This window comes from Solanum verrucosum, unplaced genomic scaffold (assembly GCF_900185275.1).
Source record: "Solanum verrucosum unplaced genomic scaffold, falcon-dt-bn FXZP01001278.1, whole genome shotgun sequence".
Taxonomy (NCBI): domain Eukaryota; kingdom Viridiplantae; phylum Streptophyta; class Magnoliopsida; order Solanales; family Solanaceae; genus Solanum; species Solanum verrucosum.
Genome location: NW_026020317.1, coordinates 341,340 through 364,042, shown reverse-complemented (window position 1 = coordinate 364,042; position 22,703 = coordinate 341,340). Strand labels below are relative to the sequence as shown.

Sequence of the window (22,703 nt, the reverse complement as noted above, 5' to 3'; positions counted from 1 at the left end):
ACAGATTAACACTTCCCTTTTCTAATTTCAGTGGGAGACTAAAAGGTTTCTTTTCAATTTTGAGGTATTTCTTTGTAATTTGTTAAAATGTACTTTTCTTCTATAGTATATGATCTCCACTGCCTAATAGTAAAATATTTACTTGTTTTGGTTTAAGATATTTTAAAACATTTACTTTCCTTTTCATATTTAGAATCTACAATAACTATTCTCTTTTTAATTTAGGATCTATAAGAATAAAAACATATTTCTTTTAGTTACTTATAAATATATAGTTATATACTCTTCTATATTGATGCAATATACGAAATAATGCAATTAACTAATACAATGAATTTATCATTTGTTTCTCTTTGGTTTCCATGCGCCGTAGTTTGATTTCTCTAATTTTTCACATGACATAATTAACAAATTGACTCTCTACAATAATCAAATATGATTTGTTTCAAATATATTGTTTATTAATTCCCCCAACAAATGAAGTAAGCGGTCTAGGGAATAAAATCCACGACCTCGATTGTAATATCACTTATTAGGATTAAGCATTTAACTTCTTTCCGTAATATTATTGAATTGCAGATTCAGGATTGAAGAGGAAGGAGAACAAAAATGGGAGGTGGTGGTAATATGTCTGCTATGACAACTAAAAATGAACAGAAGAAAAATCCTCTTGAAAGAGTGCCATCTTCAAAGCCACCTTTTACACTTGGTGACGTCAAGAAGGCCATCCCTCCCCATTGCTTTGAACGATCTCTTATTCGTTCGTTCTCGTATCTTATTCAAGATCTCATACTTGTCTCCATCTTTTATTACATTGCCAACACTTACATTCACCTTCTTCCATCACCATTAACCTATTTGGCATGGACTACTTATTGGATTGCTCAAGGTTGTGTTTGCACCGGAATATGGGTCATTGGCCATGAATGTGGTCACCATGGCTTTAGTGATTACCAATGGGTAGATGACACTGTTGGTCTTATCCTCCACTCTGCACTTCTAACACCATACTTTGCATGGAAACATAGTCATCGTCGTCACCATGCAAACACAGGTTCCCTTGAGAATGATGAAGTCTACATACCAAGACTTAAATCAAAACTAAGATGGTACTACAAATACTTGAACAATCCACTAGGACGAGTATTCGTACTTGCCTTCACTCTAACTTTTGCTTGGCCTTTATACTTGATCTTCAATATCTCAGGCAAAAACTATGATCGTTTTGCATGTCATTATGATCCATATAGCCCAATATATTCTAATCGCGAAAGGCTACAAATCTACATTTCAGATGCAGGTGTGATTGCAGTTACTTATTTATTATATCGTGTTACTTTAACACAAGGTCTAGCTTGGGTTCTATGCATCTATGGGGTACCCCTCCTTATTGTGAATGGATTTATAGTGTTGATCACTCTTATGCACCACACTCACTCTTCATTGCCACATTATGATTCATCTGAGTGGGATTATCTAAGAGGAGCTCTAGCTACGGTAGATAGAGACTATGGTGTCTTAAATAAGGTGTTCCACAATGTTACAGATACACATGTTTTGCATCATATATTCTCATATATATCACATTACCATGCAATGGAGGCAACAAAAGCTATCAAACCATTGTTAGGAGAATACTATAAATTTGATGATACACCAATTTTAAAGGCAATGTGGAGGGATACAAAGGAGTGTATCTTTGTGGAGAAAGATAAAGATAAAGGAGTTTATTGGTACAAAAACAAGCTTTGAAAGTTCATCAAGAAATAATCATTTGGAATTGGTCAGGTGTTAAAACCTAAGTAGTATTTGTATTATGAATTGTGTCTTTTTCTTTGTATTGTACTAGTCAAATGTTTGTCAACGTGAAGAATAATATGTCTCACTCAATGTATCATCCTATGATGATTATAAATTTTAATATAAAAAATGTATTCATATTTCTTTTTTAGTTCTACCAAAATAAATGACATCTTTCTAAATCGAAATAACTAAATGAAATATTTTGAGTTGATTTTTCAGAAAATCACACAATTAATAGTAATTATTTTATTCATATTTTTTATTTTGTTACAAAAAAAAAAGTTGCTCAACTAAGATACATGTGTCATTTATTTCATTTTATACAAGTTTAAGTGTCTACCTATACATATTCAAAATTGGAGGGCATAGATGACAGCTGAAAATAATTGTTAAAGGGCACATTTGTGTATTATATCTATATTATAATTAGTGCAATTTAACTAGTTGTTTAAAGTTACTTATCTTATTTTTAGGTTATTAATCTATTTAATTAACTATGGATACTTGATCAAGAAATATAATATAAATAATTACTTATAATCACTTTATAAATGATCTCATAGTGTTATTGAAAAAAAAAGTGTTATAAAAGTTATACTCAAGAAAAAAGAACTTGCTTGACTTCTGCCCAAAAGTATTAGATTCTCTAATTAAAATATATTGGAGTTTGTTTGTCTCATATATGTTTTTAAAATATTCTTATTTTTATTCAGTGTGTTTATTTGACTCATCCAACATAAATTTTTCGAAAAATAAGTCATTGGGGTTTTAAAAATGGAGGATGTGAGATGAATTTCTTAAATTTCAACTTTTTTTCAAAAAAAAAAAAAAGCGTAGAGGGAAATAGGGGTTTAAATGAAATTCATTTTGATTTGTAGATCTTCATAGTAACTATTTTGAAAAAGATCGTGCAATGCAATTAAGAAATTTCAGGATTTCAACTTGGAATTGTTAATTTCAAAACATCTCTTTTAAAATGTTCTTAAAACTTTTTTTAAGGAATGTGTCAGGTCAACATAGGTCAAGTAATATAAAACAGAATGAATAATTTTAAAAAATTTCTTTTTACTCTTACTCATGTAAATGTTATTAAACTTTAAAATCTTCATTCCCTTTTGATTTTTTGATATAATCAAATAGTATCACGTAAATTAGATAGAAAAATTAATTCTAATTGAGATAAGTGTAGCAGGAGTCCCGTGACTCATATCGGCTCGAAGACGGAAAATCACAAGGTGAAAACTGAAAAGTCAGGATTTGGGGGTGGGGTGGGGTGGGTGTGGAGGGGGGGAGGATATTGGAAAATTGGGATAAATAGACTTATTTTAATTTTGATTAAGAGTTTCGAGTTTAAGTTTTGTAAATAATTTATTATTAGAAAGCATTATTAGAATTTTAATGGGTCGTATCACTTATGTTACGAATTCAAGTTATTTAGGAATTTAGGACTTCAAGGATATTGAATGAAAAATAAATAATTAAAAAGATTATTTATTGTCAATCTCATTTTTAGTATTTCTTTCGATTCAATTTGTTTATTTCATTTTCATTTTAGTACATTTAAAAAGAATGTTTTTTCGATAACTTTTTAATTTCAACTTTTGATATAACATATTTAAATCATACGATTAAAAAATATTTTTTGATACATCGACACATGTTTCAATATTTTAAAAAAATTATATCATATTAAAATAAGATATAAATTGAGACGGAAGAAGTAGCTAATATATGTCCAAGTTACTCATATAATTGTAAGATTAAGAAGTAAAATATGGGGAAAGACTAGTCAACTTTGGAGTATACATATGGGCATTGATAGACTTAGATATGAATGGAGACTATGGAAAAGTCTTGAGGGTTGAAAAATGTCAAAAGCAACTTTAGCTAAAAGAAAGTTCTGTTTTTTCCTTGTGTGGGTTAGGTTGGGGCCTTTTGTGTGGATAGCCACATGTATTTCTGCGGTGTCGGTCGATATTCTTTAGTTAAATTTTGATTCCGTTATTGAATTTGAGCGATATCATTCAATATTTTTTAGTTAAATTTTAATTCTCCTACTGAATGGGGGAGATAGTTGTGAAACTAGTGTAAACATGAGGAAGATATGAGGCACATTTTCTTATTTTCTACCTCATCTTAATATAAAGTCTTTTTAAATTGTAATTTATTAAGAAATAAGATAGAGGATTCATGGTTTAATTAAACACCAATCCAAATCAATTCTCGATTGATACACTTTTGCTTGCTTCCAGACAACAAAATGGATAAATGTCTATTGTAGTTTGTTTGGTTTTAATTTTAATAATTTAAAAACAGATTTTATTGATTCGATTTTGATTTTAATAAAAAATCATTCAAATCAAAATTTAAACCGTGAACACTCTAACGAGGAGGTAACAATATACTAAATCAAACCAAGTATTACGATACATTTTTGCTCGCTTTGATAATCGAAAGTACAATATAGTAGTAACTTAACACAAGCATTTTATTAATTTCTGTAACATGTCCATTTCTTGTTAAACTTCATGAGCTAATTCTTGCTAGAGTGATGAGAAAATAGGGACACCTGGTAAGCTAGCTCCACCATCGACGATGAAAACATTACCCGTTACATATTCAGAAGAATCATGAATTAAGTATCGAATCAGAGATGTTAAGCCCGGATCTGTCGTTCCAAGATATCTAGTAGGAAGAGTTTTATAAAGAAACTTATGAAACCATTTCTGGTCAACTAAGCTCTCTGTTATCTCTGATTTGAAAACTCCTGGCGATATCGAATTCAATCTGATATTCTCTCCTCCCAATTCAATCGCCATAATCTGTCATTTAAAATGCAATCAATCAATTAATTTATCATAAATAACAATTCACTTGTTCAATTGAACGTACGTACCTTAGTAACCATGTCTAGAGCCATCTTTGAAGTAGCGTAAGCAATAGTCCCTGGTACTGCTACACGATTTAAACCAGCTATTGAAGTGATGTTAATAACAGATCCTCCGCCCTGTTTAGCATCGATCATATGCTTACAAACATATTTCGAAACCATCCATGCCCCTCTTAGATTTGTGTTATATGTATTGTTCCATTCCTCTTCTGTCAATTCCACTGAAGAGCTCACACTTCCTATACAATATGATATTACACAAAAATTAATTCTAGTGACTATAGAGTAGCGTAGAATTTTCTAATTATGTTTCCACTCAACAGGGGCGACTCAATAGAATAGGAGGTCTAAAAGCCAAATTATAATCAGAGGCTTAAAATCAAGTACCTCTAACGCCGGCGTTGTTAACCAAGGCATCGATACGTCCAAAAGCATCCCAAGCTATTTGTACAGCGGACTCAATTGTAGCACCACCAGCAGCAACGTCAAGTTCGATGGCGATTGCTCGAGGGGATCCTTCTGAATTACTGTTAATTTGGTCACAGAGAGATTTCAGTTTGTCAACACGACGAGCAGCAGCAATGATTCTGCAACCGGCTTTGGCTAAATCGAGACAGAACTCTAGCCCGATTCCTGACGATGCTCCGGTCACCATCACTACTTTTCCGGTCAGGTCTTTCCATGGATCCATTTTACAATTAAGTTTAGTTATGTAAAATGAAGTTAGGAATGTAATACTAGTATATATGCAGAGAGTAAATGTAATGAAAGTAAGTTAAAATTTTAGTATATAAATAGTATGGACAGGGGAGGAGTTCAAATGAAGCCAATTCGAAAAATTATATTATTATTTATATATAATTAAAATCTTATTTTTAGATAAATATAATAGATATTAAAAAAAAATTAACTTTTTTTTTTATTTGTTTACTTTTCACTACTTTTCATAATAGTCCACCTAAAAATATTAGGGCCGCCCTTGTTGAAATTCCAGGGGATGTATTGTGGACTAAGAATATGGCCTCATTTGTTGAGATTCCACAATGTGTGGGACCCTGTGTTCATTACTTCTTTATGTTTAAGCACTTTACTTCCCTTTAAACAGATGGGAAAAGGCTAAAAATATCATCAACTTGAGAAAAGATTTATTTATGTTATTCGTTAGAAGTTTGATTATTTATGTCATTTTCATTGAGAAAAGGTTTATTTATGTTGTTATTTGTTAATTAAAATGACATAGATTAGTTAAATTTTAAGCACATTTCACTCATATATTGTGAAATATTAAAGTTATCTTCATTTTAATTGATATATTTAAGTGATTAGAAAACTATTTAATTAAAAATATGTAATTCAATAGTGGAGTGGATATTTTAAGAGAAATCAAAATATGAATAAATATAAGAATCAGTCAAATAAATTCAATGTATAATATATTCATAAATAAAAAATATGTTTATATAATGAAATTTTTTAATGAAAAAATATATAATCATAAAAACAACTAGTAATGAATGTGGTATTAAAAATTATATGAATATACATGTATTTAAAAGTGATGTATAAAAGAGGGTTTAATGGGTTACTTTTGTTGTTGAGTTTGCTTTTAGTTACTGCAACAGTCATTTTTAAAATAATAAGTTACCTAGTTTTAGGATGAATTTGAGTTTTAAATAATTGTTAGGTCGTTTTAACAATTGAGATTATTTAGTCTTTTTGAATTTTTGTTATGCAGATTTCTGTGATTATGTTATCAAGTTGGCTATTTAAAGCCCTCCTATTATGCTTAATAAAATATTGATAGATATTTTCAAAATGCTGTCCCTTTTTTTAAAAAAAATACCAACATTTGTTATTTTACATTTTTATCCTATAATTAGTTATTCGGGGATTAGTATTCAATCCACAAGCAGGGATAACTTATCTCAATCATAATTATTAATGGTGGGATAAGTCATCTCACACTTTACAACCAAACATAGATTTAAGGGGTACTAAAAATTTATCCCATGATTATTTTTCCTTATCCATCACACCAAACGCCCCTTATTGTTCCAAATCAATGACGCACTTGTACTTGTGTCTTCAGTTCTTGGGGGTTGTACATATCATCGTTTATCTTGAAGTTAAGATTCAAATTCTAGACTTACCAATGTTTTACTTTAAATTTCACATTTTCTACTTGGACAAAACGCTATAGTGTTAAGTTGATTTACGATCGATAGGTCTGAAATATGTGTCATCACGATCCCATATTTTAGGTCATGATACGACCAAAAGAGAAAGTTTCCTTTCATTAATTCTCATTTGAATTTATTCCAACGAAAGCTTCAACTGCTTCAATTTCTATACTACATCCTTTTTCATCAAGAGTGAGAGATTCGTCTAAAAACAATAGGGCGAAGGGGAGCCTCAAAGATCTTACATTTTTGGAAAAAGAGAGGTCAAACAAAGTTGTTACAAGGATAGATAATGTTGCGAACACGGCAGGCCAAGCTATTGGGCCTGAGGATAAACCACAAAGAGGCCCAATAATTACACAACTCAATACTAGTTTTGCTTGAGATTTAGGTTGAGTAGAGTTTGAATGGTTGTCATCTCGGTTTTGGAGAATTATGCATATTGTAAAGAAATTGTATGTTCCTCTCATCTTCTTTCTAGAATCTAAACTTCTCATCCCATTCTTATATGTATCCTTAGTTACTTGTTATTTTCATTGTAATTCAAGAGTTTAAGTGTTGCCGTTGTAACTTGTAATTTGACTATCTTATTAAATAACGTTTGAGTATTTGTGTTGAGAATTCGAATTTGTTTCAGATAAAGGAAAGAAAACTTTTACCTTGTGATTGTGTCTCTTGATTGCTATTGTTTTGGATTTGCATCATTTTTTTCCGATGACCTAAGTTGATTTTGTCTGTGATTGTCATTGCTCCGCTTTGTTGGCTTGTTGTTTGTATTTTGTGATTTTCAAAGGAGTAGCTAAATTGTATACGTGTGTATTTGATTTTTTAAAATCGTTATTGTATCTAGGAATCTAGTGATTTTTGAAGTTGTATTTAGAATTTTTTTGGATTGTATCGATTATTTTGCAAAATTGAGAAAGTGTATCCAGTAAAATTAGTGCTATGTTAATCCTTGCATATGAATGTTGTATCTAAAACTGTTTTTGGCTAGTAGTAGTGTATCCAATAAAAATCGAGTAAGTGTATCCAATCAATTAAGTACTTTTGTTAATTCCTCAAAACGAATGTCGTATCTAATAGGGAAACTTTCGCAAATAGCCACTATAATAAGAAGCATAATTAAGTTATTTCAGAAATTAGTTAATCAGCAAAGTGTATCCTCATTTACACTATGGACTCAATTCAATAAAACAAATACAGTATGGACTCAAATACACGCAAATTTCAGTATACTAATTTCTGTATGCTATAATAAACAAATACAGTATGGACTCAATTCAATAAAACAAAGTGTATCCTCATTTACACTATCTTCTGGTAAAAATTTAACTATTTATATAATTCATTATATTTTACTATATAAGAAGAGTGAATAAACATCCTCTCTTTTCCGTCTACACATGGCAAAAAAGAAAAAAAAACAGGGTCGAACTGGACCCCATCAAAAAGCTACAAATGAATAAATTGGCTGAATTAAATGGGGGTATTTTTGGTATTTACTAGCTTTTGCTCCTTAAAACTTTTGTATGTCAATGCTTTATAATTGTACCTTTTCTTCTTTAGACAAAAAAAACCATCCAACATCTCCATAATGACACATATATCCATCAAATCTACTACTCTTTAATTAATTAAAGTGGGCCCCACTACCTTTCTCATGCGGCTGACCAATAGTTGTGTTTTTCTTTATTTTAATTATCATGTGTCACCATTTTTCCTTGATTACATATTTTAAAAATAAAAAATAAAGTAGTATATATAAATAATTAACAATTTAGTATGCTTAAAAATAGTAAAAACTACATAAAAAGTACTACATATTATATTACAATAATTAACAATTCATTGACACTTTAAATTCTATCAATGCTATATAAATGACGATAAAAAAGGCAACATATAATATTTAAATATATTTAAAAATAATATAAGTAATACTATACTTAATATGCTTAAAAATAGTAAAAACTACATAAAAAGTCCTACATATTATATTACAATAATTAACAATTATTTGACACTTAAATTCTATCAATGCCATATAAATTAGGATAAAAAAGGTAACATATAATATTTAAATATATTTTAAAAAAATATAAGTAATACTATACATTACAATAATTAACGGCTTAAATATTTCAAAGTTATATAAAAAATTTAATTGACTCTCTAAATTCTATTGGTACCACATAAAATGGATTATCTGATAAACATATATCATTTGAAATTGACGAAAAAGAAACTATAAATTACAATAATTAAAAAAAAAAAATAGTCGACTCCAAAAAATCTATCAATTAACAACATATATTGTTTGAAATTGACAAAAAAGAAACTATAAATTACAATAATTAACAAAAAAAATTCGCTCGACTCCAACAAATCTATCAATTAATGCCACATAAATTGGGACATGGGAAATAACATATATTATTTCAAAATTAAGTTCAAAATGTACTATAAAATACAATAATTAACAACTTAATATATTAAAGAGACATATAAAAAAGGGTTAATATTTGAAATTCTGCATGTGCCACATAAATTAGAACAAAGAGAGTAATAACTATTATTTTCAAAATTATGTTAAAAAAAAGTACTACAAATCACAATAGCTAACAATTTAAAATATTATTAAAATCATATAAAAATTTCAATAACTTCTCAAATTCCATAATATGACATAAATTAAAATAAATACAAAATATATATTGGGCCCCGTGCTGGCACGGGGTCCTATGTCTAATATATATATATATTTGGCTATTAAAGTAGATAATAACTTAATGCAAAAACATCAAAAACAAAACTTGATTTCAACTGACATTAGTGCGGCTCAAGCTTAAAGCCAAAATCAAATGAAGGCCTTAAACTTTAAAAAATTATTAATAACTGGTATATAATTGATTTATTCTAATGTCTTTCTTTTAATCATAATATAATTAATATATATTCTTTCGAGACATAAACGTACAGTACTTTAAATATATCAAATTGCTTTTAATAATTCTTTCATTTTATATATACAGTTTACAGTTTTTACAAATAGTACTCAATGTTGTTTATTTTATAAAAAATTATAATCTATTGTTAAAAGGCAAAAAAGGTTCAAATATACCATCAAACTTTGAGAAAAGGCTCATCTATGTCATCCATTAAAAGTTTTGTTCATTTATGTCATTTCGTTTGAGAAAGAGTTCATCCATGCCATTATTTGTTTACTAAAATGGCATAGATGAGCAAGACTTTTAACGAATGACATAGATGCAACTTTTCTCAAAGTTCAATGGCGTATTGAGCTTTTTCCCTTTAAAAAAAATGATTCAATTAATGGTGTGACCGAGACCACATGTAAAAAATGGTTTTGCAAACCCAAAACTGTTTTCAGTTAACAAATAATGGCATGGATGAGTTTTTTCTCAAATGAAATAGGCATGGATGAGCCAAACTTGTTAAGGGATGACATAAATGAGTTTTTTCTCAAAGTTTATGGCATATTTGAGTCCTTTCCTGTTAAAAAATGGGACCCCTCGAATTTGGGGCCTGAGGCCTATGCTCTTTTCCTCAATACTGATTACCAAACACAACCAAGTTGTGCATTGATTTTTCAGTGATCAAATTGTACATTAATTTTTCAATGACCAAAACGTGCATTGATTTTTCAATGGTGCCAGCCATTATATGATTGAGATCTCTAGACCCTTTCCATTAGAGCTCTTTCAGAAGCTAAAAAAGTTAGTAAGTATTAGGCATGGCTTTGATATGGCCAACATTAGTTGTTATTTTTATTGTGTATGCCTTTTATGAGCTGCTAAACAACATCCAGAATAGGAAAAGGTATCCTCCAGGTCCAAAAGGCCTTCCCATTATAGGACATCTTCACTTATTAGGAAAAAATCCACACCACGATTTCCTAAAACTAGCAAAAACACATGGTCCCCTTATGTATGTTAGACTGGGACTAGTACCTACAATCGTTGTCTCGTCTGCAGACACAGCGGAGAAGTTCCTCAAGACATATGATCATATCTTTGCTACTAGGCCTTATAACGAGGCAGCTCAGTATTTGGCATATGGACAGAAGAATCTGATAACCGGAAAGTATGGACCATATTGGCGCAACATGCGCAAATTGTGCACTCAGCACCTTTTGAGTAACCAAAAGATCAATTCATTTCAATCCATGAGAAGGCAACAAGTTGAGCTTATGATCAAATCACTTAAAAATGAAGCTTGTGATCATCGCGTTGTTGTTGATCTTAGTGCAAAGATTTCGTCTTTGAGTGCTGACTTGACTTGCTTGATGGTGTTTGGAAAGAAGTACACGGATGAGGATTTGGACAAGAGGGGATTCAAAGCTGTCGTTAATGATATTGAGAATTTGGCAGCAACGCCAAATCTTGGAGATTTTTTCCCCTTCCTTGGTGTAATTGATCTTCAGGGACTCACTCGCCGGCTCAAGGATCTTTCAAAGGTGTTTGATGAGTTTCTTGAGAAGATTATTGACGAACATGTCCAGTCTCGTGACCAGAAGCAATCCAAAGACTTTGTTGACACCATGTTGGACATTATGCAATCAGGAGAAGCAGAATTTCAGTTTGATCGTAGACATATAAAAGCTATCCTCTTCGTACGTTATTTCATCCCATTTATATACTTCTATTATTAGGCTTGTTTGTACTAATTTCCCCTGTTTCACTTTCTATAACAGGATATGTTAATTGCTGCAATGGGCACTTCAGCAACAGCTATAGAATGGATACTAACGGAGCTTCTTCGGCACCCTCATGTGATGAAGAAACTCCAAAAAGAGTTAGAAGAAGTGGTAGGCCTTGAAAGAATGGTAAAAGAATCAGACTTGGAGAAGTTGAACTACTTAGACATGGTTGTAAAGGAGGGCCTGAGGCTGCATGCCGTAGCACCACTAGTGCCTCACGAGGCCATGGAAGATTGTGTAGTCAATAGCTTCCACATACAAAAAGGATCCCGGATCTTGATTAACTTTTATGCTGTTCAAAGGGATCCAGATATTTGGTCTGAACCTGAAAAGTTTTTACCCGAGAGGTTTGTTGGGAGTAGTATAGACATTCGTGGACGTGACTTCCAACTTTTACCATTTGGCTCAAGCAGAAGAAGTTGCCCTGGAATGCAGTTGGGGATCATCATTGTCCAACTTATAGTAGCACAACTGGTGCATTGCTTTGATTGGGAGCTTCCAAAAGGTATGCAGCCTTGTGAATTGGATGTTGAGGAGAACTTTGGGTTAGCAACAAGCAGAGAAAAATCCTTTAGTGGCTATTCCTACTTATAGACTACATAATGCTTAATCTCAAACGATACAATATGATAAGGTCTACATATATTCTACCTTCCCCAGACTCTATTTGTGGTATTTCACGGGGTATGTTGTAGTTGTTGATTATCTGTTCACAAATAATAGACTTGGCTGAAATAGTTGGCCTTAATCAAATAAGATTTGTTCAATGAAAACAATTTATTCTCTAAAACATTGATTTTACCATTGGTTCTTTTTAACAACTTCATTCACTGAAACATTTCTACAATCTTGAACTAAAGTTAGAAAGTAGCCATAAAAATATCACAGTTTAAATCAAGAACATAAGTTACATATTATAGGATTGTGCATTCTTTTGTTCATTCTGATCTAAATTCGATTCCTTGAACAATAAGGCCACCTTTTCCATTAAGATGCTTAATCTCCATCAACCGCGCTTGAACATCTTCATCATCTCCTGTGTCATTGATAAAATTTCCCAGTTCTATTTCCATCCATCCCATCAACTCTATTTTGTGGATGTTTCACATTGCGTCTCTTGACATTTTCTCCGACTGCTAGCTCGTTCCTCTGCTTCTTTGTTGCTCACACGATTCACAAATCTAACAAATGCATTAGCAATTTCTAGTCCCCAATGTCCCTCTGCCAATCTGAACACTAAATAAACAATATATTTGGTTCATTTTGACAACATTTGTGTTCCAATCGTGCCTCCTATGTCTAGCCAAAATACTCTGTGGAGATGAGCCACTTCTGAAAATCTGCAAAATAAAATGTATTGTCTCATCAACACCTGTATTTAACGAGTATAAGGTAATATATAGCTTCGCTAGTTAGTGGCGAAGGCAAAATTTTCACTAGGAAAATCCAAAAAAATTTCACTAGGAAGAGTATATGTTACCTTTTATTAAATAATTTTGTTTAATTAAATTATACATATGAAGAGTATATGTTACCTTTTATTAAAAGATTACATGGAGAATCAAATTTTGGTTACCTTTCATTTAAAATAATTATGGTTAACAAATAAAATTTTACGGACATTTATTAACATATGAAGAGTACATAATACCTTTTATAAAATATTTTTGGTTAATAATTTTAAAAAATAATTATGACATGGCACTAATATATATGACGTGAATATGACATGTCATTTATGTAAAGGAGAGTGAGCTACACACATGGTTGGAAGGGCTTAAAAGTCTCATTTTAATTGAGTCTAAGAGTTCAGTTGACAAATGATTAAGTAAAAGGATCCAGAATACAAACGGATACAAGTACAGGGGTCCATTAGACCATTTCGCCCAAGAAAACATAAGTTACATATTTTATAGGATTGTTCAATTTTTTCTTCATTCTGGTCTAAATTCAATTCCTTGAACAATAAGGCCACATTTTCCATGAAGCTGCGTAATCTCCATCAATCGCGCTTCAACATCTTCATCATCTCCTGTATCATTGATAAAATTTCCCAGTTCTATTTCCATCCATCCATCAACTCTTCTTTGTGGACATTTCAAGTTGCGTCGTCTGCTAGCATTTTCTCCGACTAAACTCACCGTGCTAGCTTGTTCCTCTGCTTCTCTGTTGCTCACGCGATTCACAAACCTAACAAATGCATTAGCAATTTCTAGTCCCCAATGTTCCTCTGCCAATTTGAACACTAAATAAACAACATATCTGGTTCTTTTTGACAACATTTGTGTTCCCATCGTGCCTCGTATGTCTAGCCAAAATACAGTGTGGAGATGAGCCACTTCTGAAAATCTGCAAAATAAAATGTATTGTCTCATCAATATCTGTATTTAACGAGTATATGCTGCTATATATAGCTTCGCTAGTTAGTTAACAAAAGTAACCAGCAATAAAGCTTAGGAAATTCAACATCTAACATACATACACAAAAACAAATGACCTTTTATATGCACTTTTTTTTATGGACGGATAGCTCATGCCAACAATATATAAATAATTAACTTAAACTCGTGAAAATGAAGAGAGTAAAATAGAAGAAAACCTGGAGTCAGGGTGAGCAATCCATTCCCAATACCATGGTGTATCAACTCCCCATACAATAGCAAGTTCTCTTGCTGATATCATGAAACATTTCTTCCCTGTTTTCTTATCAAGTGAAAAACTCTGTTTTCAAAAATAAAATAAAGTCTCAGATACATAGCACATTAGAAAATTTCTTTCTTGTATTCATAAAAGTTATTCTCATTATCATTGATGTATAAACTACTCCCTTTGTCTCAATTTATGTGACACATTTCATTTTTCGAGAGTCAAACATTTTAAGTTTGATCGAGAATTTGCTCATGAAATCTTCAATTTTTTTAAAAATGAAATTTATATATGTGTAAACTACATTAAAAGTACTATAAGTCTCAATAATTGATAATTGAAAATATTAAAAAGATATATGAAAAAATTACGGTAAAAAATAAACTTGTTTGAATCTCAAAATCCGAAATGTGTCATATAAATTGGACAGAGGGCGTAATTAATTTTGCATTATTGAGTGAAAAGCTATGTTTTCAAAACGGCATAATACATATATTGACCCCTAAACTTGGCTTCAAATTTTAACTTTGACCTTTAACTTTGTAAGTGCACAAATAGGCACTTTAACTATCCAAAACTTAAACAAAAAAAACACTCGGATCCTACCTGGCAAAATGCGTGAAATACACTCAAATTAGGCGTGTCAGATGTAAAAATTCAGGGGGTCAACAGTAAAAAAAGCATTGAAAGGACAATTAAACCCTTTTTATATTTTTTTCAACAATTTTCCCCTCTTTTTTGCATTATTTGTTGTTTACTGCAAAATGCAAGTGACATTTAATAAAAAATTTTGTTATTACGAAAAAAATTTATAATGAAGTTTTTTTTTGGCAAGAAGGAAAAAGGAACACGTGTAGTACTAAATTTTTTTTTTGAGATTCAATCAATTTTTTTTGTCTTTGAAATATTTCTAGCTGTTAATTACTGTAATTTATAGTACTTTCTAAGAAATTTTCAAATAATATATATTATTTCATTTGTCCGAATTTATGTGTCATCGGTAAAATTTGAAGAGTCAATCAGATCTTTTATATATTTTTATATCTTTTAAATATTTAAGTAATTAATTATCGTGATTTATAATATTTTATACAATTATTTAGTATGGTAAAAGAAATTTAAAAGAAACACGCATCCTTCAATAGTAAAATATGGGTCCCCCTTTTTTTTTACAGGTTGACCTCCTGTCTGCATAGTCTTTTTTTGTCCAGAAGGAAAAAGGAACACGTGTCGACCCCAAGGTCCTCTCTATTTCCGCTTATTATATTATATACTAGTGATGAAGAGCCCGTGCTAATAATTAATTTAAAAGTTAATTTTTAATTGACGTTAAATAAATAGTTTTAAATTTTAAATTTGAATAAATTATATATATTTATATGGTAGTAAATGTTCATGTTAACTCTAAAATGAATACATCACTATTAATAAAGCTTGAAGTTTAAAGAAAAATCCTTAAATGACCAAAATAACCCTTAAACTCAATTTTAATCACAAAAAGCATACATGTCCACGGTGTGGTGGCTGATTCATCAACTAATTTTTTGTATGTTTTTTCAAAAATATTTTAGTTGCTAATTTGTTATAATTTATAAAAATCATTAACATCATTTTCGAATAACTTATAGTATTGTTAACTTTCAATAATATATATTGTTCCATCTATTCAAATTCATGTGTCACCAATAGAATTTCAAGAGTCAACAAAAAATTTTCTAAAAAAAATATATTTTAATTATGATTTATAGTACTTTTAAATATAACGTATAGTGTGTTTGTAGGCTCTTATTAGATTGAAAAAATATTTTAAATTAGTAATTATTGTAATTAATAGTGTATATTACGTAATTTTCAAATTTGTAATAGATTTTTTTAAATATTAAGTCTAATAATTTATAGTATCTTAAATGTAATCTTTGAATACACATAAATTAAAAAAAGAAATAAGGCAAATAAATTATAAATTGAATAATTGACATTTTCAAATATTAATTTACCACAAAATGAAAGTGAAGGAAGAAGTTGTGAGGCAAAAATAAAGAGAAATTATTTGAAAAGGTGTCAAATAGACAGGAAAACGGGCCCATATGCATTGAATAGTTGGCAGCCATTGAGTGGGTCACTAATACACGTGGCAGCGTTTGCATTTCACGCTTTTGGCTCCAAAAATCACGTGTTTATTTATTTAAAGGTAGGATAGTTAAAGTGCCTATTTGTGCATTATGAAAGTTGGAGGTCAAAGTTAAAATTTGAAGCCAAATTTAGGGGCCAATATATGTATTATGCCTTTTCAAAACTATTTAAATCAAGCCTTCAAGTCCTTGCTCCACCTGGTTGTATTTATACCACTAGACAGTGCGTCTGACAGCCTTTTAATAATAATTCAACTAATTAATGATGCTTCCCATTTCCCAATTTACACCTAAAATGAAATTTCAGAAATGGAATACATACCAAGGTGCCTCCATCCATTAGAACAGGGGAGTCACAGAGACTAAAGTAAAGCTCTTTTTTCGACGAACAAATCCGTGGAGAGACATATCTCGAGCTAATGTTTTCGTAATCCTCCGGTAAAAACTTTTCCCAAAGAAGGTCCGATTCAGCAGCCGAGTTGAATCCTCGGGAAATTGCAAACGAAATCGCAGCGTCCTTCGAGGAAGTGAAGGAGAGGATATCAGAAACACAACCCTCCGGCAGCAATCGGAAATAGTCCATCGGAAAATTGAATTTGATGTTTTGTTTACTCTGTCAATTCTCTCTCTATGTACTTCATGTCTTAACAGCTAAGTATTAGTAATTCTTAACAACCATACATGGTTGTTGCCTAATTGTATTGTATGTATTGTTACATGTTACTTAAATTTTATTATATTGTATTGTTTAATTTCATCTTTAACTAACAAAAGATTTATCTTAATTTTTTTTTTTACATAATACATAAATATGCTATTTAACTTGGTCTTAACTAACATATATGTCCTCTAACTTTAGTTGTACACAAGTAGACACTTTAACTGGTATAGAATTGAACAAGTAGACACATGAGTTATATGTGGTATAATACACATAGGACACCATGTAGGACACAAATTGTCATGTAGGATATTTGTGTCTATTTGTTCAATTTTATACAAGTTTAAACGTCTATTTATGCACACCAAAAATTGAAGAACATAAATATGAAATAAAATCAAGTTAAAAGGCATATTTATGTATAATGTCTTTTAAAAATTACCTCACTCATTTTTTAACACCTCTAGACCCAACCCAATTAAAAAAGTTCAATCCCTCGTTTATTCATATGCGACCAAAACTCATTTTATAACTGGCAGACTGAGTTATGGGCAAGACAATTTTTTTAAAGGGAAAATTACTTATATACATACATTTACTTACTTTAATATCCATTTATCCCTATCTTTTTTAAAAAATTCAAAAATTCCTTAATTCCCCCAATTCATAAAATCTTCCGGATACATAAATATTCCACTCCTATTTTCAGCCTACACCCATGTTTCCAACTCCCCATTTCACTCCTCCATTTTATCCCTAAATTCTCTCCAGTTCTTTAGCAGTTACAAATTTCAAATTCATTTTGATTTTCAGAAGGTGTCTCTCTCAAGTTTATCAAATAATCTATTTTTGAATTTCAAATCTTTTCTATTTTCAATTAATGATTTCAAATTATTCAAGAGGTAGATTTCTTTCCATCACTTCAATTTTCTATTTCTTTTATTATTATTTTTTAATTTTTTCATCTTAAAAAAAAAAAAAATTACCTCCGTCCCCTGCCCTCATTGAAATCTTATTGAACATTTGCAATTTTAGTTAATCATATTGTCGTTGAATTTTTTTTTGAAAAATTATTTTTCTTTTAATGTTTCTACTATTGAAAAACGTCCAAAAAAAAAAGAAAAAAGTTGAATCTGCCATAGCACGGCCATCACTATCAAAGATATAGATTTTTAATGTATCTCGTTTATTTTGAGTCTTAAATTAGTCTTTGTTAGTGTTATCATTGATCTGATACATCACTGCTACAATAACATTTGTTTTATGCAATGTATACGGTTCATATTTAAGGTATTGATACATAACTCTAATGTTGTTGAATCTTTTATTAGTGTTTATCATGTTCAATAGAAATGTACTTGATACATAAACTTTTTGTTATTTATCACACGCACAAAAAAGAAGCTATTTTGAAACAATTACATGTATAATGTATTTTTTTATATTTTAAAATATAGTATCTCACAAAGAAAATAAGATACATAAATAATAATGTATCATACACTAATTTTTTAGCTATGATATGTAAATTCAAATTTATACTAAATGTATCTGATACATAACAATTACCAAACAATAATGTATCGATCTCAAACTTAAAATCTTATGGGCAACACTTTCTTATTTAATGTATCTAGTAGAAATACAACACTTATCAATTTAAAATGAAAGGATCTTCATGATCTCAAACAAAATAAGATACATAAATAATAATGTATCATGCACTAATTTTGTAGTTATAATACGTAAATTCAAATTTATACTAAATGTATCTGATACATAACAATTACCAAATAATAATGTATCGATCTCAAACCTAAAATCATATGGGCAACACTTTCTTATTTAATGTATCTAGTAGAAATACAACACTTATCAATTTAAATTGAAAGGATCTTCATGATGTATCTTCTCAAAATTTTCGATAATTTTGAATCAAAATTGAAAGAATCTTCAATAAACTAGGAGAATAATTTTGAAACTCAAAATTTTTAACGATTTTGAATCAAAACGGAAAGGATCTTCAATGAATTGGAGAAGAATTTTGAATCTCAAAATTTTCGACAATCTTGAATCAAAATCGAAAGGATGTTCAATGAACTTGAAGATTCACAAAACAAATCGTTTGTCCAACAACAATTCCATCACTTTTGTATCCTTCATAACTCACATCGCTTATCCAAAATTTCAACAAAAAGTTTTTATGAAACAGAAAGAACAATGAACAAGAAGAAGAAATTACAAAGCTAATCCATTAAAGACATAGAAAAAAAAATCCTCTCTCTAACTTTTCTCTCTATCTCTTCAACGGCAATTTCCTGATAACGGCTAATTTTGACGGAGCTCAAGATGAGCTTCAACATTAATCGATCTGCTTCGTCGGCAAACAGACCGCCAGACCCACCTGACTTTAACAACTTCCCCCCTCTTGCTACAAACTCCCAAATCTATAACAACATCAATAAGACCCAATTTAACCAGATCCAAATTCCCACTTCTGGTAATATGCATTATAAAGGTGCTTTGGGAGGAAGAGTTCAGGGTTATGAGAAGAACAAGATTAAACTCCAACCAAGGAAGCATGAAATCCTCAAAGGGAAACCAGCGGTCACGTTCACTAAAGAAGAACATGATATGCTTGCGGAGACATGCAGGTGGACGCTGATAGGGAAGTTTGAACGAAGCAGACCCCAAATCGACCAAATCCGGGCTGACTTTGCCAAAATTGTCCCGACAAAAGGACATGTTAAAATTGGGGCAAAAGATAGAAAACATGTCTTTATCGATGTGGAAAATGAAGATGACTACAACACCATAATTTCTTACAATTTCATCCAGTTGGGAGAAGATAACAATATGGCAATTCAAAGATGGACAATTGATTTTAGGGCAAAAAGGACAAATATACCCCCGAACTATCGTAAATGGTATGCAGATATCATCCGTCATACTTTTGGGACATTAGTGCCCTTGCCGTCCAAAAACTAGAACATATATGCCCTTCACTCTAACGGAAGACTAAATAGGGACACGTGGCGCAATCTTATCCGTCGATAAATGTTGGATCGGTGGATAAGATAATGACATGTGTATGTCCGTTAGTATAAAGGGTATATATGCTCTAGTTTTTGGACAGCAGGGGTACCAATGTCCCAAAAATATGACGAAGGGTATTTGCATACCATTTACGATAGTTCGAGGGTATATTTGTCCTTTTTCCCTTGATTTTAAGCCTAATGCTTCATCTACTCTAGCTCCAATGTGGATTAATCTTCCGGACCTCCCGTGGCATTATTACGAATGGGCCGTTTTGTGTCGTATAGTTGAACTGATTGGTAACTCCATTGTAATGCACAAAGCCACCCAGTCCAAGACCCGACCAACCACGGCCAAACTCCGTGTGGAAATTGATCTTCTGAAACCTCTACTCACCAATATTCAAGTGGTCATAAGGAATTCTGAAGGACAAGTCGATACCTTTAACCAAAAGATTGAATACGAAACACTGCCCACCTTTTGTCAATATTGCAGAACCCAAGATCACTCCCAAGAGAAATGCAAGAGAACTATTCTTGACCCTCAAGGAGGAAACCAAATTAACAGACAAGCCGACTACGAGAAACTTCAAAGCCAAAAGGAAATCAGAAAGGAGTATCAACCCAACAAAAGGGAAATGCAAGCTATCCATGTGGAAGCCACAACCTCATGGAGCAACAAGCAGGGGCCTGTACAACAGGGGAAAGAACAGAGGTTGATGAACACTGCTGTAAACATGGAAGATGTAGAAAATACACGATCTAAAGCTTGGCAAAAGGTGGAAAATAAGAAGAATAAAGGGAAAATCAATGACAAGAGACTCATATCATCAACGTCCTCAGGCGACAATGTGGAAAAGAAAGATACTACAGGGGTCAACATATGCGATAAACAGAATAGCAACGCCTTCAACAAACTAACTGACTTAGACATGGAGGTGAATATGGACATAAAAGAAGGGAGGTCTGGAGAAGAACAAAGCCAAAACAAGTTGCAGATCACTATTCCTGAAGTTGAGAATACCAGATGGGACAAAGCTCAAGCCACTAAGACAAAGGAAAGACAGAGCGAGAAAACTATAAGACATCGTCATAACCTCAGAATCAGACACACCATAAAGGATAACCAAACCTATCAAGAGAATGTGGTGAAACATGTTCAAGAAAATGTTGAATGCTCAAAACCCAACGTAGGCAATCCCATAAAAAATCTCTTAGGCAAAAAGCAAAGGTTTGAAAGCAAAATCACCATACCTCCTGTGGTGATTTTGAAAGGAGAAGGGCAGCATAATAAAGTTGATAAGACCGTAGCTTAGATCCCTATCAATCTACCTAGTGGGGCCACCCACACGAAATATGATAATATAAGAGAAAAAATGTTGGTACCAGATCCACCGGATGCAATAAAGGAACAACCGCGGGATCAGATCATGACGATAGGGGACAAGTCAAAACAACCACAAGAGATGACTAAAAAATACCACGAAAATGATATGGAAACCTCTATTTCTCATGATGAACTCACAAGAGGAAGCACCAGTGGGAAGCAGACAGACATGAATCACAGGAAGATAAACCAAGTGCAACATAAAATAGCCCAGTATAACAATCTATCCCCAAGAAATCAAGACCAAATTGGAGGAAGTCAATTCTTCAGTAACTCCACTCAGTTATCCTCTATGGAGGAGCAAAACAACCCCAATCCTACTATTTTCGATGGTTAAGATCATCTCCTGGAATATCAGAGGTATAGGGTCCAAAGGTTCTATTGAGAGACTCCAAACTCTCAAAAACCAATATCAGCTTCCTCTTATCTGCCTCCAAGAACCGAAGGTAGACAATAGTAAGATTGACAAATTCAAAAGGAAAATGGGTATGAACCGAGCTTTCTACAATTGTTCTAACAAAATTTGGCTTATGTGGACCAACGACATTAACATTACCATCCTCCAAGATAAGGAACAACATGTCCATATTAAAGTGAATCATAACAGCTGCACATCTTTCTATCTCTCTGTTGTTTATGCAAAATGCTCGGAAGTGCTGAGGACAGAATTATGGGCTGATATTAGAACTATGGCAGCCAATATCCATGATCCGTCGGGAGTCATTGGCGATTTTAATGTTATTTCTACCAGAGAGGAAAAAATTGAAGGTAGACCTCACAGGTTGGAGGAAAGCATGGATTTTATTGATTGTTTAAATGAGTGTGGGCTACAGGATGCTGGTTTCACAGGTCCGAAAGTTACGTGGTGCGATCATAGAGATCCTCCTCATACCATCTGGAAGAGACTAGATAGGCTTGTCTATAACGATAGTTGGTTTGACAACCTTAATAACACATCGGTTATCCACCTCTCTAGAACCTGCTCGGATCATGCTCCTCTGCTTGTAGATCTTTAGCAAGACCAATCTCAATGTATTAAGTATTTCAAGTTTTTAAACTTTTGGGCCAACCATCCTAATTTTCTATAGACAGTTCGGAACAGTTGGAATATCACCATCCAAGGCAACCCTCTTTACATTCTTCAACAGAAAATCAAGAATACCACTAAAACTCTTAGTGGATGGTCGAGAGAGACGTTTGGGGACATTTATGACTTAGAGGAGAAATGTATTACCGATAATTCTCCTGA

At 31.7% G+C, this 22,703-nt stretch overlaps 3 protein-coding genes and 1 pseudogene across 3 annotated transcripts; 2 read left to right on the top strand and 2 right to left on the bottom strand.

Moving 5' to 3' along the window:
* LOC125835246 (delta(12)-fatty-acid desaturase FAD2-like) lies at nucleotides 1-1,788 on the top strand. The gene is made up of 2 exons (XM_049514375.1): nucleotides 1-64; nucleotides 580-1,788. Exon 2 carries the CDS (start codon nucleotides 610-612, stop codon nucleotides 1,750-1,752), a length of 1,143 nt encoding a protein of 380 aa, XP_049370332.1. The 5' UTR covers nucleotides 1-64; nucleotides 580-609; the 3' UTR covers nucleotides 1,753-1,788.
* Nucleotides 1,789-4,345: 2,557 nt separating this feature from the next.
* On the bottom strand, nucleotides 4,346-5,405 carry LOC125835252 (uncharacterized). Its single transcript, XM_049514381.1, has 3 exons — nucleotides 5,081-5,405; nucleotides 4,700-4,932; nucleotides 4,346-4,625 (listed from the first exon to the last, which is right to left on the bottom strand). Exons 1-3 carry the CDS (start codon nucleotides 5,382-5,384, stop codon nucleotides 4,347-4,349), a joined length of 816 nt encoding a protein of 271 aa, XP_049370338.1. The 5' UTR covers nucleotides 5,385-5,405; the 3' UTR covers nucleotide 4,346.
* Nucleotides 5,406-10,627: 5,222 nt separating this feature from the next.
* On the top strand, nucleotides 10,628-12,203 carry LOC125835312 (cytochrome P450 71AU50-like; annotated as a pseudogene).
* A 1,324-nt stretch (nucleotides 12,204-13,527) lies between these two features.
* On the bottom strand, nucleotides 13,528-16,975 carry LOC125835313 (F-box protein PP2-B10-like). The gene is made up of 3 exons (XM_049514437.1): nucleotides 16,694-16,975; nucleotides 14,193-14,314; nucleotides 13,528-13,942 (listed from the first exon to the last, which is right to left on the bottom strand). Exons 1-3 carry the CDS (start codon nucleotides 16,952-16,954, stop codon nucleotides 13,528-13,530), a joined length of 798 nt encoding a protein of 265 aa, XP_049370394.1. The 5' UTR covers nucleotides 16,955-16,975.
* Nucleotides 16,976-22,703: the final 5,728 nt, after the last annotated feature.